At 61.0% G+C, this 13,475-nt stretch overlaps 1 protein-coding gene across 2 annotated transcripts in view; it reads right to left on the bottom strand.

Moving 5' to 3' along the window:
- LOC142471297 (class I histocompatibility antigen, F10 alpha chain-like) overlaps window positions 1-13,475 on the bottom strand; it is a 176,081-nt gene that overhangs the window by 84,288 nt on the left and 78,318 nt on the right. For both annotated transcript variants that reach the window (XM_075578131.1, XM_075578130.1), the window contains exon 4: window positions 2,170-2,442. In XM_075578131.1, coding sequence (XP_075434246.1) covers window positions 2,170-2,442 — 273 coding nt within the window. The remainder of the gene's footprint in view (window positions 1-2,169; window positions 2,443-13,475) is intronic.

Below are 13,475 nucleotides of genomic sequence, written 5' to 3' on the forward strand. Positions count from 1 at the left end.
CAGTAATAATAATGTACGGGGGGAATGTGTCGCTGTTCTTGGGTTCTGTATATAAGAAATACAATATAAGAGGTGAGGGACGGTGCTGAGAGACACAGTAATAATAATGTACGGAGGGATTGTGTCGCTGTTCTTGGGTTCTGTATATAAGAAATACAATATAAGAGGTGAGGGACGGTGCTGAGAGACACAGTAATAATAATGTACGGAGGGATTGTGTCGCTGTTCTTGGGTTCTGTATATAAGAAATACAATATAAGAGGTGAGGGACGGTGCTGAGAGACACAGTAATAATAATGTACGGAGGGATTGTGTCGCTGTTCTTGGGATCTGTATATAAGAAATACAATATAAGAGGTGAGGGACGGTGCTGAGAGACACAGTAATAATAATGTACGGGGGATTGTGTCGCTGTTCTTGGGATCTGTATATAAGAAATACAATATAAGGGGTGAGGGACGGTGCTGAGAGACACAGTAATAATAATGTACGGAGGGATTGTGTCGTTCTTGGGTTCTGTATATAAGAAATACAATATAAGTGGTGAGGGACGGTGCTGAGAGACACAGTAATAATAATGTACGGAGGGATTGTGTCGCTGTTCTTGGGTTCTGTATATAAGAAATACAATATAAGAGGTGAGGGACGGTGCTGAGAGACACAGTAATAATAATGTACGGAGGGATTGTGTCGCTGTTCTTGGGGTCTGTATATAAGAAATACAATATAAGAGGTGAGGGGCGGTGCTGAGAGACACAGTAATAATAATGTATGGAGGGATTGTGTCGCTGTTCTTGGGTTCTGTATATAAGAAATACAATATAAGAGGTGAGGGACGGTGCTGAGAGACACAGTAATAATAATGTACGGAGGGATTGTGTCGCTGTTCTTGGGGTCTGTATATAAGAAATACAATATAAGAGGTGAGGGACGGTGCTGAGAGTCACAGTAATAATAATGTACGGAGGGATTGTGTCGCTGTTCTTGGGGTCTGTATATAAGAAATACAATATAAGGGGTGAGGGACGGTGCTGAGAGACACAGTAATAATAATGTACGGGGGGATTGTGTCGCTGTTCTTGGGATCTGTATATAAGAAATACAATATAAGGGGTGAGGGACGGTGCTGAGAGTCACAGTAATAATAATGTACGGGGGGATTGTGTCGCTGTTCTTGGGATTTGTATATAAGAAATACAATATAAGAGGTGAGGGACGGTGCTGAGAGACACAGTAATAATAATGTACGGAGGGATTGTGTCGCTGTTCTTGGGATCTGTATATAAGAAATACAATATAAGAGGTGAGGGACGATGCTGAGAGACACAGTAATAATAATGTACGGGGGGATTGTGTCGCTGTTCTTGGGGTCTGTATATAAGAAATACAATATAAGGGGTGAGGGACGGTGCTGAGAGACACAGTAATAATAATGTACGGGGGGATTGTGTCGCTGTTCTTGGGATCTGTATATAAGAAATACAATATAAGGGGTGAGGGACGGTGCTGAGAGTCACAGTAATAATAATGTACGGGGGGATTGTGTCGCTGTTCTTGGGATTTGTATATAAGAAATACAATATAAGAGGTGAGGGACGGTGCTGAGAGACACAGTAATAATAATGTACGGAGGGATTGTGTCGCTGTTCTTGGGATCTGTATATAAGAAATACAATATAAGAGGTGAGGGACGGTGCTGAGAGACACAGTAATAATAATGTACGGAGGGATTGTGTCGCTGTTCTTGGGGTCTGTATATAAGAAATACAATATAAGAGGTGAGGGACGGTGCGGAGAGACACAGTAATAATAATGTACGGGGGGATTGTGTCGCTGTTCTTGGGTTCTGTATATTAGTAACTAACTGATATACCCGGCGTTGCCCGGGATTTAATTTTCCCGCTCCCCCTTGCTCTCCGCTCATCCCCCTTTACTGCTCCGGTCTTTCCCCCCTTCACAACTGCGTCTGTCCCCCCCCCCCCCCCCACGTTCACATGTCCGGTTTCCCCCCCACTTCACAGCCCCGATTCCCCCCCCCCCCCACCTTCATAGCTCGGCGGCGGTGGGTCACTGGGGGGGGCGGCCGGGAGGGTTGTGATTCCCCCCCCCCCTGAGAGAGTGACCCTGCTTTATAACCCCGACATTACCCCCCGCCCACGTGACACTCACCCCACAGTACGAGGAGCGGCTCCTCCAGGCTGCGGTGATCCACGTGGCAGGAGTAACTGTCCCCTTCCTTGGGTGCCACCTCCACGGTGACACGGATCTGGTAGGTGCCGTCAGGGTGGGGGAGGATCTGTTTGGCCTCATAGGAGATAACATCGTCTTTCCCGTTCTTCACCCACTTCACATCCACGTCTCGGGGGTAGAACCCGTACACCCTGCAGTGAAGCGTCGTGGTGCTGTCTGACTGCCGGCTCGTAACCCTCACCTCCGGGCGCACTGATAGGGGAGAAACATAATGTCTGCTGTGTACTGACACACACACACACTGACACACTGACACACTGACACACACACACACACAGAAACCTGCACCTCCGGGCGCACTGATAGGGGGGAAACACAATGTCTGCTGTGTACTGACACACACACACACTGACACACACACACACACAGAAACCTGCACCTCCGGGCGCACTAATAGGGGAGAAACACAATGTCTGCTGTGTACTGACACACACACACACACACACACACACACACACACACCACAGAAACCTGCACCTCCGGGCGCACTGATAGGGGAGAAACACAATGTCTGCTGTGTACTGACACACACACACACACAGAAACCTGCACCTCCGGGCGCACTGATAGGGGAGAAACACAATGTCTGCTGTGTACTGACACACACACACACTGACACACACACACACACAGAAACCTGCACCTCCGGGCGCACTAATAGGGGAGAAACACAATGTCTGCTGTGTACTGACACACACACACACACACACACACACACACACACACCACAGAAACCTGCACCTCCGGGCGCACTGATAGGGGAGAAACACAATGTCTGCTGTGTACTGACACACACACACACACAGAAACCTGCACCTCCGGGCGCACTGATAGGGGAGAAACACAATGTCTGCTGTGTACTGACACACACACACACACAGAAACCTGCACCTCCGGGCGCACTAATAGGGGAGAAACACAATGTCTGCTGTGTACTGACACACACACACACACACACACACACACACACCACAGAAACCTTCACCTCCGGGCGCACTGATAGGGGAGAAACACAATGTCTACTGTGTACTGACACACACACTGACACACACACACACACAGAAACCTGCACCTCCGGGCGCACTGATAGGGGAGAAACACAATGTCTACTGTGTACTGACACACACACTGACACACACACACAGAAACCTGCACCTCCGGGCGCACTGATAGGGGAGAAACACAATGTCTGCTGTGTACTGACACACACACACACACACAGAAACCTGCACCTCCGGGCGCACTAATAGGGGAGAAACACAATGTCTGCTGTGTACTGACACACACACACACACACACACAGAAACCTGCACCTCCGGGCGCACTAATAGGGGGAGAAACACAATGTCTGCTGTGTACTGACACACACACACACACACACACAGAAACCTGCACCTCCGGGCGCACTGATAGGGGAGAAACACAATGTCTGCTGTGTACTGACACACACACACACACACACACACACACACACACACACACACACAGAAACCTGCACCTCCGGGCGCACTGATAGGGGGAGAAACATAATATCTACTGTGTACTGACACACACACACACACACACACACACACTGACACAAACACCACAGAAACATGCACCTCCGGGCGCACTGGTAGGGGGAGAAACACAATATCTACTGTGTACTGACACACACACACACACACACACACAGACACAGAAACCTGCACCTCCGGGCGCACTGATAGGGGAGACACACAATATCTATTGTGTACACTGACACACACACACACACACCACAGAAACCTTCACCTCCAAGCGCACTAATAGGGGGAGAAACACAATATCTACTGTGTACTGACACACACACACACACACACACAGAAACCTGCACCTCCGAGCGCACTGATAGGGGAGAAACACAATGTCTACTGTGTATACTGACACACACACACACAGAAACATGCACCTCCGGGCGCACTGATAGGGGAGAAACACAATGTCTGCTGTGTACTGACACACACACACACTGACACACACACACACACACACACACACACACACAGAAACCTGCACCTCCGAGCGCACTGATAGGGGAGAAACACAATGTCTACTGTGTATACTGACACACACACACACAGAAACCTGCACCTCCGGGCGCACTAATAGGGGAGAAACACAATGTCTGCTGTGTACTGACACACACACACACACACACACACACACACACACACACACACCACAGAAACCTTCACCTCCGGGCGCACTGATAGGGGGAGAAACACAATATCTACTGTGTACTGACACACACACTGACACACACACACACACACAGAAACCTGCACCTCCGGGCGCACTGATAGGGGAGAAACACAATGTCTACTGTGTACTGACACACACACACCACAGAAACCTGCAACTCCGGGCGCACTGGTAGGGGAGACACACAATATCTACTGTGTACTGACACACACACACACACACACACACCACAGAAACCTTCACCTCCGGGCACACTGATAGGGGGAGACACACAATATATGCACAGGGCAGGGAGTGAGAGGTACGGCACAGGGCAGGGAGTGAGAGGTACGGCACAGGGCAGGGAGTGAGGGGTACGGCACAGGGCAGGGAGTGAGGGGTACAGGGCAGGGAGTGAGGGGTACAGGGCAGGGAGTGAGGGGTACAGGGCAGGGAGTGAGGGGTACAGGGCAGGGAGTGAGGGGTACAGGGCAGGGAGTGAGGGGTACGGCACAGGGCAGGGAGTGAGGGGTACGGCACAGGGCAGGGAGTGAGGGGTACGGCACAGGGCAGGGAGTGAGGGGTACGGCACAGGGCAGGGAGTGAGGGGTACGGCACAGGGCAGGGAGTGAGAGGTACGGCACAGGGCAGGGAGTGAGGGGTACAGGGCAGGGAGTGAGAGGTACGGCACAGGGCAGGGAGTGAGGGGTACAGGGCAGGGAGTGAGGGGTACGGCACAGGGCAGGGAGTGAGGGGTACGGCACAGGGCAGGGAGTGAGGGGTACAGGGCAGGGAGTGAGGGGTACGGCGCAGGGAGTGAGGGGTACAGGGCAGGGAGTGAGGGGGGCAGGGAGTGAGGGGTACAGGGCAGGGAGTGAGGGGTACGGCACAGGGCAGGGAGTGAGGGGTACGGCACAGGGCAGGGAGTGAGGGGTACGGCGCAGGGAGTGAGGGGTACAGGGCAGGGAGTGAGGGGTACAGGGCAGGGAGTGAGGGGTACAGGGCAGGGAGTGAGGGGTACAGGGCAGGGAGTGAGGGGTACAGGGCAGGGAGTGAGGGGTACAGGGCAGGGAGTGAGGGGTACAGGGCAGGGAGTGAGGGGTACAGGGCAGGGAGTGAGGGGTACGGCACAGGGCAGGGAGTGAGGGGTACGGCACAGGGCAGGGAGTGAGGGGTACGGCACAGGGCAGGGAGTGAGGGGTACGGCACAGGGCAGGGAGTGAGGGGTACGGAACAGGGCAGGGAGTGAGAGGTACGGCACAGGGCAGGGAGTGAGGGGTACAGGGCAGGGAGTGAGAGGTACGGCACAGGGCAGGGAGTGAGGGGTACAGGGCAGGGAGTGAGGGGTACGGCACAGGGCAGGGAGTGAGGGGTACGGCACAGGGCAGGGAGTGAGGGGTACAGGGCAGGGAGTGAGGGGTACGGCGCAGGGAGTGAGGGGTACAGGGCAGGGAGTGAGGGGTACAGGGCAGGGAGTGAGGGGTACAGGGCAGGGAGTGAGGGGTACAGGGCAGGGAGTGAGGGGTACAGGGCAGGGAGTGAGGGGTACGGCACAGGGCAGGGAGTGAGGGGTACGGCACAGGGCAGGGAGTGAGGGGTACAGGGCAGGGAGTGAGGGGTACAGGGCAGGGAGTGAGAGGTACGGCACAGGGCAGGGAGTGAGGGGTATGGCACAGGGCAGGGAGTGAGGGGTACGGCACAGGGCAGGGAGTGAGGGGTACGGCACAGGGCAGGGAGTGAGGGGTATGGCACAGGGCAGGGAGTGAGGGGTACGGCACAGGGCAGGGAGTGAGGGGTACGGCACAGGGCAGGGAGTGAGAGGTACGGCACAGGGCAGGGAGTGAGGGGTACGGCACAGGGCAGGGAGTGAGGGGTACGGCACAGGGCAGGGAGTGAGAGGTACGGCACAGGGCAGGGAGTGAGGGGTACGGCACAGGGCAGGGAGTGAGGGGTACGGCACAGGGCAGGGAGTGAGGGGTACGGCACAGGGCAGGGAGTGAGGGGTACGGCACAGGGCAGGGAGTGAGGGGTACGGCACAGGGCAGGGAGTGAGGGGTACGGCACAGGGCAGGGAGTGAGGGGTACGGCACAGGGCAGGGAGTGAGGGGTACGGCACAGGGCAGGGAGTGAGAGGCACAGGGCAGGGAGTGAGGGGTACGGCACAGGGCAGGGAGTGAGAGGCACAGGGCAGGGAGTGAGGGGTACGGCACAGGGCAGGGAGTGAGAGGTACGGCACAGGCCAGGGAGTGAGAGGCACAGGGCAGGGAGTGAGAGGTACGGCACAGGGCAGGGAGTGAGAGGCACAGGGCAGGGAGTGAGAGGTACGGCACAGGGCAGGGAGTGAGAGGTACGGCACAGGGCAGGGAGTGAGGGGGGCACAGGGCAGGGAGTGAGAGGTACGGCACAGGGCAGGGAGTGAGGGGTACGGCACAGGGCAGGGAGTGAGGGGTACGGCACAGGGCAGGGAGTGAGGGGTACGGCACAGGGCAGGGAGTGAGGGGTACGGCACAGGGCAGGGAGTGAGGGGTACGGCACAGGGCAGGGAGTGAGGGGTACGGCACAGGGCAGGGAGTGAGGGGTACGGCACAGGGCAGGGAGTGAGAGGCACAGGGCAGGGAGTGAGGGGTACGGCACAGGGCAGGGAGTGAGAGGTACGGCACAGGCCAGGGAGTGAGAGGCACAGGGCAGGGAGTGAGAGGTACGGCACAGGGCAGGGAGTGAGAGGCACAGGGCAGGGAGTGAGAGGTACGGCACAGGGCAGGGAGTGAGAGGTACGGCACAGGGCAGGGAGTGAGGGGGGCACAGGGCAGGGAGTGAGAGGTACGGCACAGGGCAGGGAGTGAGGGGGGCACAGGGCAGGGAGTGAGAGGCACAGGGCAGGGAGTGAGAGGTACAGCACAGGGCAGGGAGTGAGGGGGGCACAGGGCAGGGAGTGAGGGGTACGGCACAGGGCAGGGAGTGAGGGGTACGGCACAGGGCAGGGAGTGAGAGGTACGGCACAGGGCAGGGAGTGAGGGGTACGGCACAGGGCAGGGAGTGAGAGGTACGGCACAGGGCAGGGAGTGAGAGGTACGGCACAGGGCAGGGAGTGAGAGGTACGGCAAAGGGCAGGGAGTGAGGGGTACGGCACAGGGCAGGGAGTGAGGGGTACGGCACAGGGCAGGGAGTGAGGGGTACGGCACAGGGCAGGGAGTGAGGTGTACGGCACAGGGCAGGGAGTGAGGGGTACGGCACAGGGCAGGGAGTGAGGGGGGCACAGGGCAGGGAGTGAGGGGTTCGGCACAGGGCAGGGAGTGAGGGGTACGGCACAGGGCAGGGAGTGAGGGGGGCACAGGGCAGGGAGTGAGGGGTTCGGCACAGGGCAGGGAGTGAGGGGTACGGCACAGGGCAGGGAGTGAGGGGTACGGCACAGGGCAGGGAGTGAGAGGTACGGCACAGGGCAGGGAGTGAGAGGTACGGCACAGGGCAGGGAGTGAGAGGCACAGGGCAGGGAGTGAGAGGTACGGCACAGGGCAGGGAGTGAGAGGTACGGCACAGGGCAGGGAGTGAGGGGGGCACAGGGCAGGGAGTGAGGGGTACGGCACAGGGCAGGGAGTGAGGGGTACGGCACAGGGCAGGGAGTGAGGTGTAAGGCACAGGGCAGGGAGTGAGGGGTACGGCACAGGGCAGGGAGTGAGGGGGGCACAGGGCAGGGAGTGAGGGGTACGGCACAGGGCAGGGAGTGAGGGGTACGGCACAGGGCAGGGAGTGAGGGGGGCACAGGGCAGGGAGTGAGGGGTTCGGCACAGGGCAGGGAGTGAGGGGTACGGCACAGGGCAGGGAGTGAGGTACGGCACAGGGCAGGGAGTGAGAGGTACGGCACAGGGCAGGGAGTGAGAGGCACAGGGCAGGGAGTGAGAGGTACGGCACAGGGCAGGGAGTGAGGGGTACAGGGCAGGGAGTGAGGGGTACAGGGCAGGGAGTGAGGGGTACGGCACAGGGCAGGGAGTGAGAGGTACGGCACAGGGCAGGGAGTGAGGGGTACGGCACAGGGCAGGGAGTGAGGGGTACAGCACAGGGCAGGGAGTGAGGGGTACGGCACAGGGCAGGGAGTGAGGGGTACGGCACAGGGCAGGGAGTGAGAGGTACGGCACAGGGCAGGGAGTGAGGGGTACGGCACAGGGCAGGGAGTGAGGGGTACGGCACAGGGCAGGGAGTGAGGGGTACGGCACAGGGCAGGGAGTGAGGGGTACGGCACAGGGCAGGGAGTGAGGGGTACGGCACAGGGCAGGGAGTGAGGGGTACGGCACAGGGCAGGGAGTGAGGGGTACAGGGCAGGGAGTGAGAGGTACGGCACAGGGCAGGGAGTGAGAGGTACGGCACAGGGCAGGGAGTGAGAGGCACAGGGCAGGGAGTGAGAGGTACGGCACAGGGCAGGGAGTGAGGGGTACAGGGCAGGGAGTGAGGGGTACGGCACAGGGCAGGGAGTGAGAGGTACGGCACAGGGCAGGGAGTGAGGGGGGCACAGGGCAGGGAGTGAGAGGTACGGCACAGGGCAGGGAGTGAGGGGGGGCACAGGGCAGGGAGTGAGAGGCACAGGGCAGGGAGTGAGAGGTACAGCACAGGGCAGGGAGTGAGGGGGGCACAGGGCAGGGAGTGAGGGGTACGGCACAGGGCAGGGAGTGAGGGGTACGGCACAGGGCAGGGAGTGAGAGGTACGGCACAGGGCAGGGAGTGAGGGGTACGGCACAGGGCAGGGAGTGAGAGGTACGGCACAGGGCAGGGAGTGAGAGGTACGGCACAGGGCAGGGAGTGAGAGGTACGGCAAAGGGCAGGGAGTGAGGGGTACGGCACAGGGCAGGGAGTGAGGGGTACGGCACAGGGCAGGGAGTGAGGGGTACGGCACAGGGCAGGGAGTGAGGTGTACGGCACAGGGCAGGGAGTGAGGGGTACGGCACAGGGCAGGGAGTGAGGGGGGCACAGGGCAGGGAGTGAGGGGTTCGGCACAGGGCAGGGAGTGAGGGGTACGGCACAGGGCAGGGAGTGAGGGGGGCACAGGGCAGGGAGTGAGGGGTTCGGCACAGGGCAGGGAGTGAGGGGTACGGCACAGGGCAGGGAGTGAGGGGTACGGCACAGGGCAGGGAGTGAGGGGTACGGCACAGGGCAGGGAGTGAGGGGTACAGGGCAGGGAGTGAGGGGTACGGCACAGGGCAGAGAGTGAGGGGTACGGCGCAGGGCAGGGAGTGAGGGGTACGGCGCAGGGCAGGGAGTGAGGGGTACGGCACAGGGCAGGGAGTGAGGGGTACGGCACAGGGCAGGGAGTGAGGGGTACAGGGCAGGGAGTGAGCGGTACGGCACAGGGCAGGGAGTGAGGTACAGGGCAGGGAGGGGTACGGCACAGGGCAGGGAGTGAGGGGTACAGGGCAGGGAGTGAGGGGAACGGCACAGGGCAGGGAGTGAGAGGTACAGGGCAGGGAGTGGGGGGTAAGGCACAGGGTAGGGAGTGAGGGGTACGGCACAGGGCAGGGAGTGAGAGGTACGGCACAGGGCAGGGAGTGAGAGGCACAGGGCAGGGAGTGAGAGGCACAGGGCAGGGAGGGGTACGGCACAGGGCAGGGAGTGAGGGGTACGGCACAGGGCAGGGAGTGAGAGGTACGGCACAGGGAGTGAGCGGTACGGCACAGGGCAGGGAGTGAGAGGTACAGGGCAGGGAGGGGTACGGCACAGGGCAGGGAGTGAGGGGTACGGCACAGGGCAGGGAGTGAGGGGTACAGGGCAGGGAGTGAGGGGAACGGCACAGGGCAGGGAGTGAGAGGTACAGGGCAGGGAGTGGGGGGTAAGGCACAGGGTAGGGAGTGAGGGGTACGGCACAGGGCAGGGAGTGAGAGGTACGGCACAGGGCAGGGAGTGAGAGGTACGGCACAGGGCAGGGAGTGAGAGGTACAGGGCAGGGAGTGGGGGGTACGGCACAGGGCAGGGAGTGAGGGGTACCGCACAGGGTAGGGAGTGAGGGGTACAGGGCAGGGAGTGAGCGGTACGGCACAAGGCAGGGAGTGAGGGGAACGGCACAGGGCAGGGAGTGAGGGGTACGGCACAGGGCAGGGAGTGAGAGGTACGGCACAGGGCAGGGAGTGAGAGGCACAGGGAGTGAGCGGTACGTCACAAGGCAGGGAGTGAGGGGAACGGCACAGGGCAGGGAGTGAGGGGTACGGCACAGGGCAGGGAGTGAGAGGTACGGCACAGGGCAGGGAGTGAGGGGTACAGGGCAGGGAGTGAGAGGTACGGCACAGGGCAGGGAGTGAGGGGTACAGGGCAGGGAGTGAGAGGTACGGCACAGGGCAGGGAGTGAGAGGTACGGCACAGGGCAGGGAGTGAGAGGCACAGGGCAGGGAGTGAGAGGTACGGCACAGGGCAGGTAGTGAGGGGTACAGGGCAGGGAGTGAGGGGTACGGCACAGGGCAGGGAGTGAGAGGTACGGCACAGGGCAGGGAGTGAGGGGTACGGCACAGGGCAGGGAGTGAGGGGTACGGCACAGGGCAGGGAGTGAGAGGTACAGGGCAGGGAGTGAGAGGTACGGCACAGGGCAGGGAGTGAGAGGTACAGGGCAGGGAGTGAGAGGTACGGCACAGGGCAGGGAGTGAGAGGTACGGCACAGGGCAGGGAGTGAGGGGTACGGCACAGGGCAGGGAGTGAGAGGTACGGCACAGGGCAGGGAGTGAGAGGCACAAGGCAGGGAGTGAGGGGTACGGCAGGGAGTGAGAGGCACAGGGCAGGGAGTGAGAGGTACGGCACAGGGCAGGGAGTGAGGGGTACAGGGCAGGGAGTGAGAGGTACGGCACAGGGCAGGGAGTGAGGGGTACAGGGCAGGGAGTGAGAGGTACGGCACAGGGCAGGGAGTGAGAGGTACGGCACAGGGCAGGGAGTGAGAGGCACAGGGCAGGGAGTGAGAGGTACGGCACAGGGCAGGTAGTGAGGGGTACAGGGCAGGGAGTGAGGGGTACGGCACAGGGCAGGGAGTGAGAGGTACGGCAAAGGGCAGGGAGTGAGGGGTACGGCACAGGGCAGGGAGTGAGGGGTACGGCACAGGGCAGGGAGTGAGGGGTACGGCACAGGGCAGGGAGTGAGAGGTACAGGGCAGGGAGTGAGAGGTACGGCACAGGGCAGGGAGTGAGAGGTACAGGGCAGGGAGTGAGAGGTACGGCACAGGGCAGGGAGTGAGAGGTACGGCACAGGGCAGGGAGTGAGGGGTACGGCACAGGGCAGGGAGTGAGAGGTACGGCACAGGGCAGGGAGTGAGAGTCACAGGGCAGGGAGTGAGGGGTACGGCACAGGGCAGGGAGTGAGAGGTACGGCACAGGGCAGGGAGTGAGGGGTACAGGGCAGGGAGTGAGGGGTACGGCACAGGGCAGGGAGTGAGGGGTACGGCACAGGGCAGGGAGTGAGGGGTACGGCACAGGGCAGGGAGTGAGGGGTACGGCACAGGGCAGGGAGTGAGGGGTACGGCACAGGGCAGGGAGTGAGGGGTACGGCACAGGGCAGGGAGTGAGGGGTACGGCACAGGGCAGGGAGTAAGGGGTACGGCACAGGGCAGGGAGTGAGAGGTACGGCACAGGGCAGGGAGTGAGAGGTACGGCACAGGGCAGGGAGTGAGAGGTACGGCACAGGGCAGGGAGTGAGAGGTACGGCACAGGGCAGGGAGTGAGAGGTACGGCACAGGGCAGGGAGTGAGGGGTACGGCACAGGGCAGGGAGTGAGGGGTACGGCACAGGGCAGGGAGTGAGGGGTACGGCACAGGGCAGGGAGTGAGAGGTACGGCACAGGGCAGGGAGGGGTACGGCACAGGGCAGGGAGTGAAAGGTACAGGGCAGGGAGTGAGGGGTACGGCACAGGGCAGGGAGTGAGGGGTACGGCACAGGGCAGGGAGTGAGGGGTACAGGGCAGGGAGTGAGGGGTACGGCACAGGGCAGAGAGTGAGGGGTACGGCGCAGGGCAGGGAGTGAGGGGTACGGCGCAGGGCAGGGAGTGAGGGGTACGGCACAGGGCAGGGAGTGAGGGGTACGGCACAGGGCAGGGAGTGAGGGGTACAGGGCAGGGAGTGAGCGGTACGGCACAGGGCAGGGAGTGAGGTACAGGGCAGGGAGGGGTACGGCACAGGGCAGGGAGTGAGGGGTACAGGGCAGGGAGTGAGGGGAACGGCACAGGGCAGGGAGTGAGAGGTACAGGGCAGGGAGTGGGGGGTAAGGCACAGGGTAGGGAGTGAGGGGTACGGCACAGGGCAGGGAGTGAGAGGTACGGCACAGGGCAGGGAGTGAGAGGCACAGGGCAGGGAGTGAGAGGCACAGGGCAGGGAGGGGTACGGCACAGGGCAGGGAGTGAGGGGTACGGCACAGGGCAGGGAGTGAGAGGTACGGCACAGGGAGTGAGCGGTACGGCACAGGGCAGGGAGTGAGAGGTACAGGGCAGGGAGGGGTACGGCACAGGGCAGGGAGTGAGGGGTACGGCACAGGGCAGGGAGTGAGGGGTACAGGGCAGGGAGTGAGGGGAACGGCACAGGGCAGGGAGTGAGAGGTACAGGGCAGGGAGTGGGGGGTAAGGCACAGGGTAGGGAGTGAGGGGTACGGCACAGGGCAGGGAGTGAGAGGTACGGCACAGGGCAGGGAGTGAGAGGTACGGCACAGGGCAGGGAGTGAGAGGTACAGGGCAGGGAGTGGGGGGTACGGCACAGGGCAGGGAGTGAGGGGTACCGCACAGGGTAGGGAGTGAGGGGTACAGGGCAGGGAGTGAGCGGTACGGCACAAGGCAGGGAGTGAGGGGAACGGCACAGGGCAGGGAGTGAGGGGTACGGCACAGGGCAGGGAGTGAGAGGTACGGCACAGGGCAGGGAGTGAGAGGCACAGGGCAGGGAGGGGTACGGCACAGGGCAGGGAGGGGTACGGCACAGGGCAGGGAGTGAGGGGTACGGCACAGGGCAGGGAGTGAGAGGTACGGCACAGGGCAGGGAGTGAGGGGTACAGGGCAGGGAGTGAGCGATACGGCACAGGGTA

Source organism: Ascaphus truei, chromosome 20, assembly GCF_040206685.1.
Source record: "Ascaphus truei isolate aAscTru1 chromosome 20, aAscTru1.hap1, whole genome shotgun sequence".
NCBI classification, from domain to species: Eukaryota; Metazoa; Chordata; class Amphibia; order Anura; family Ascaphidae; genus Ascaphus; species Ascaphus truei.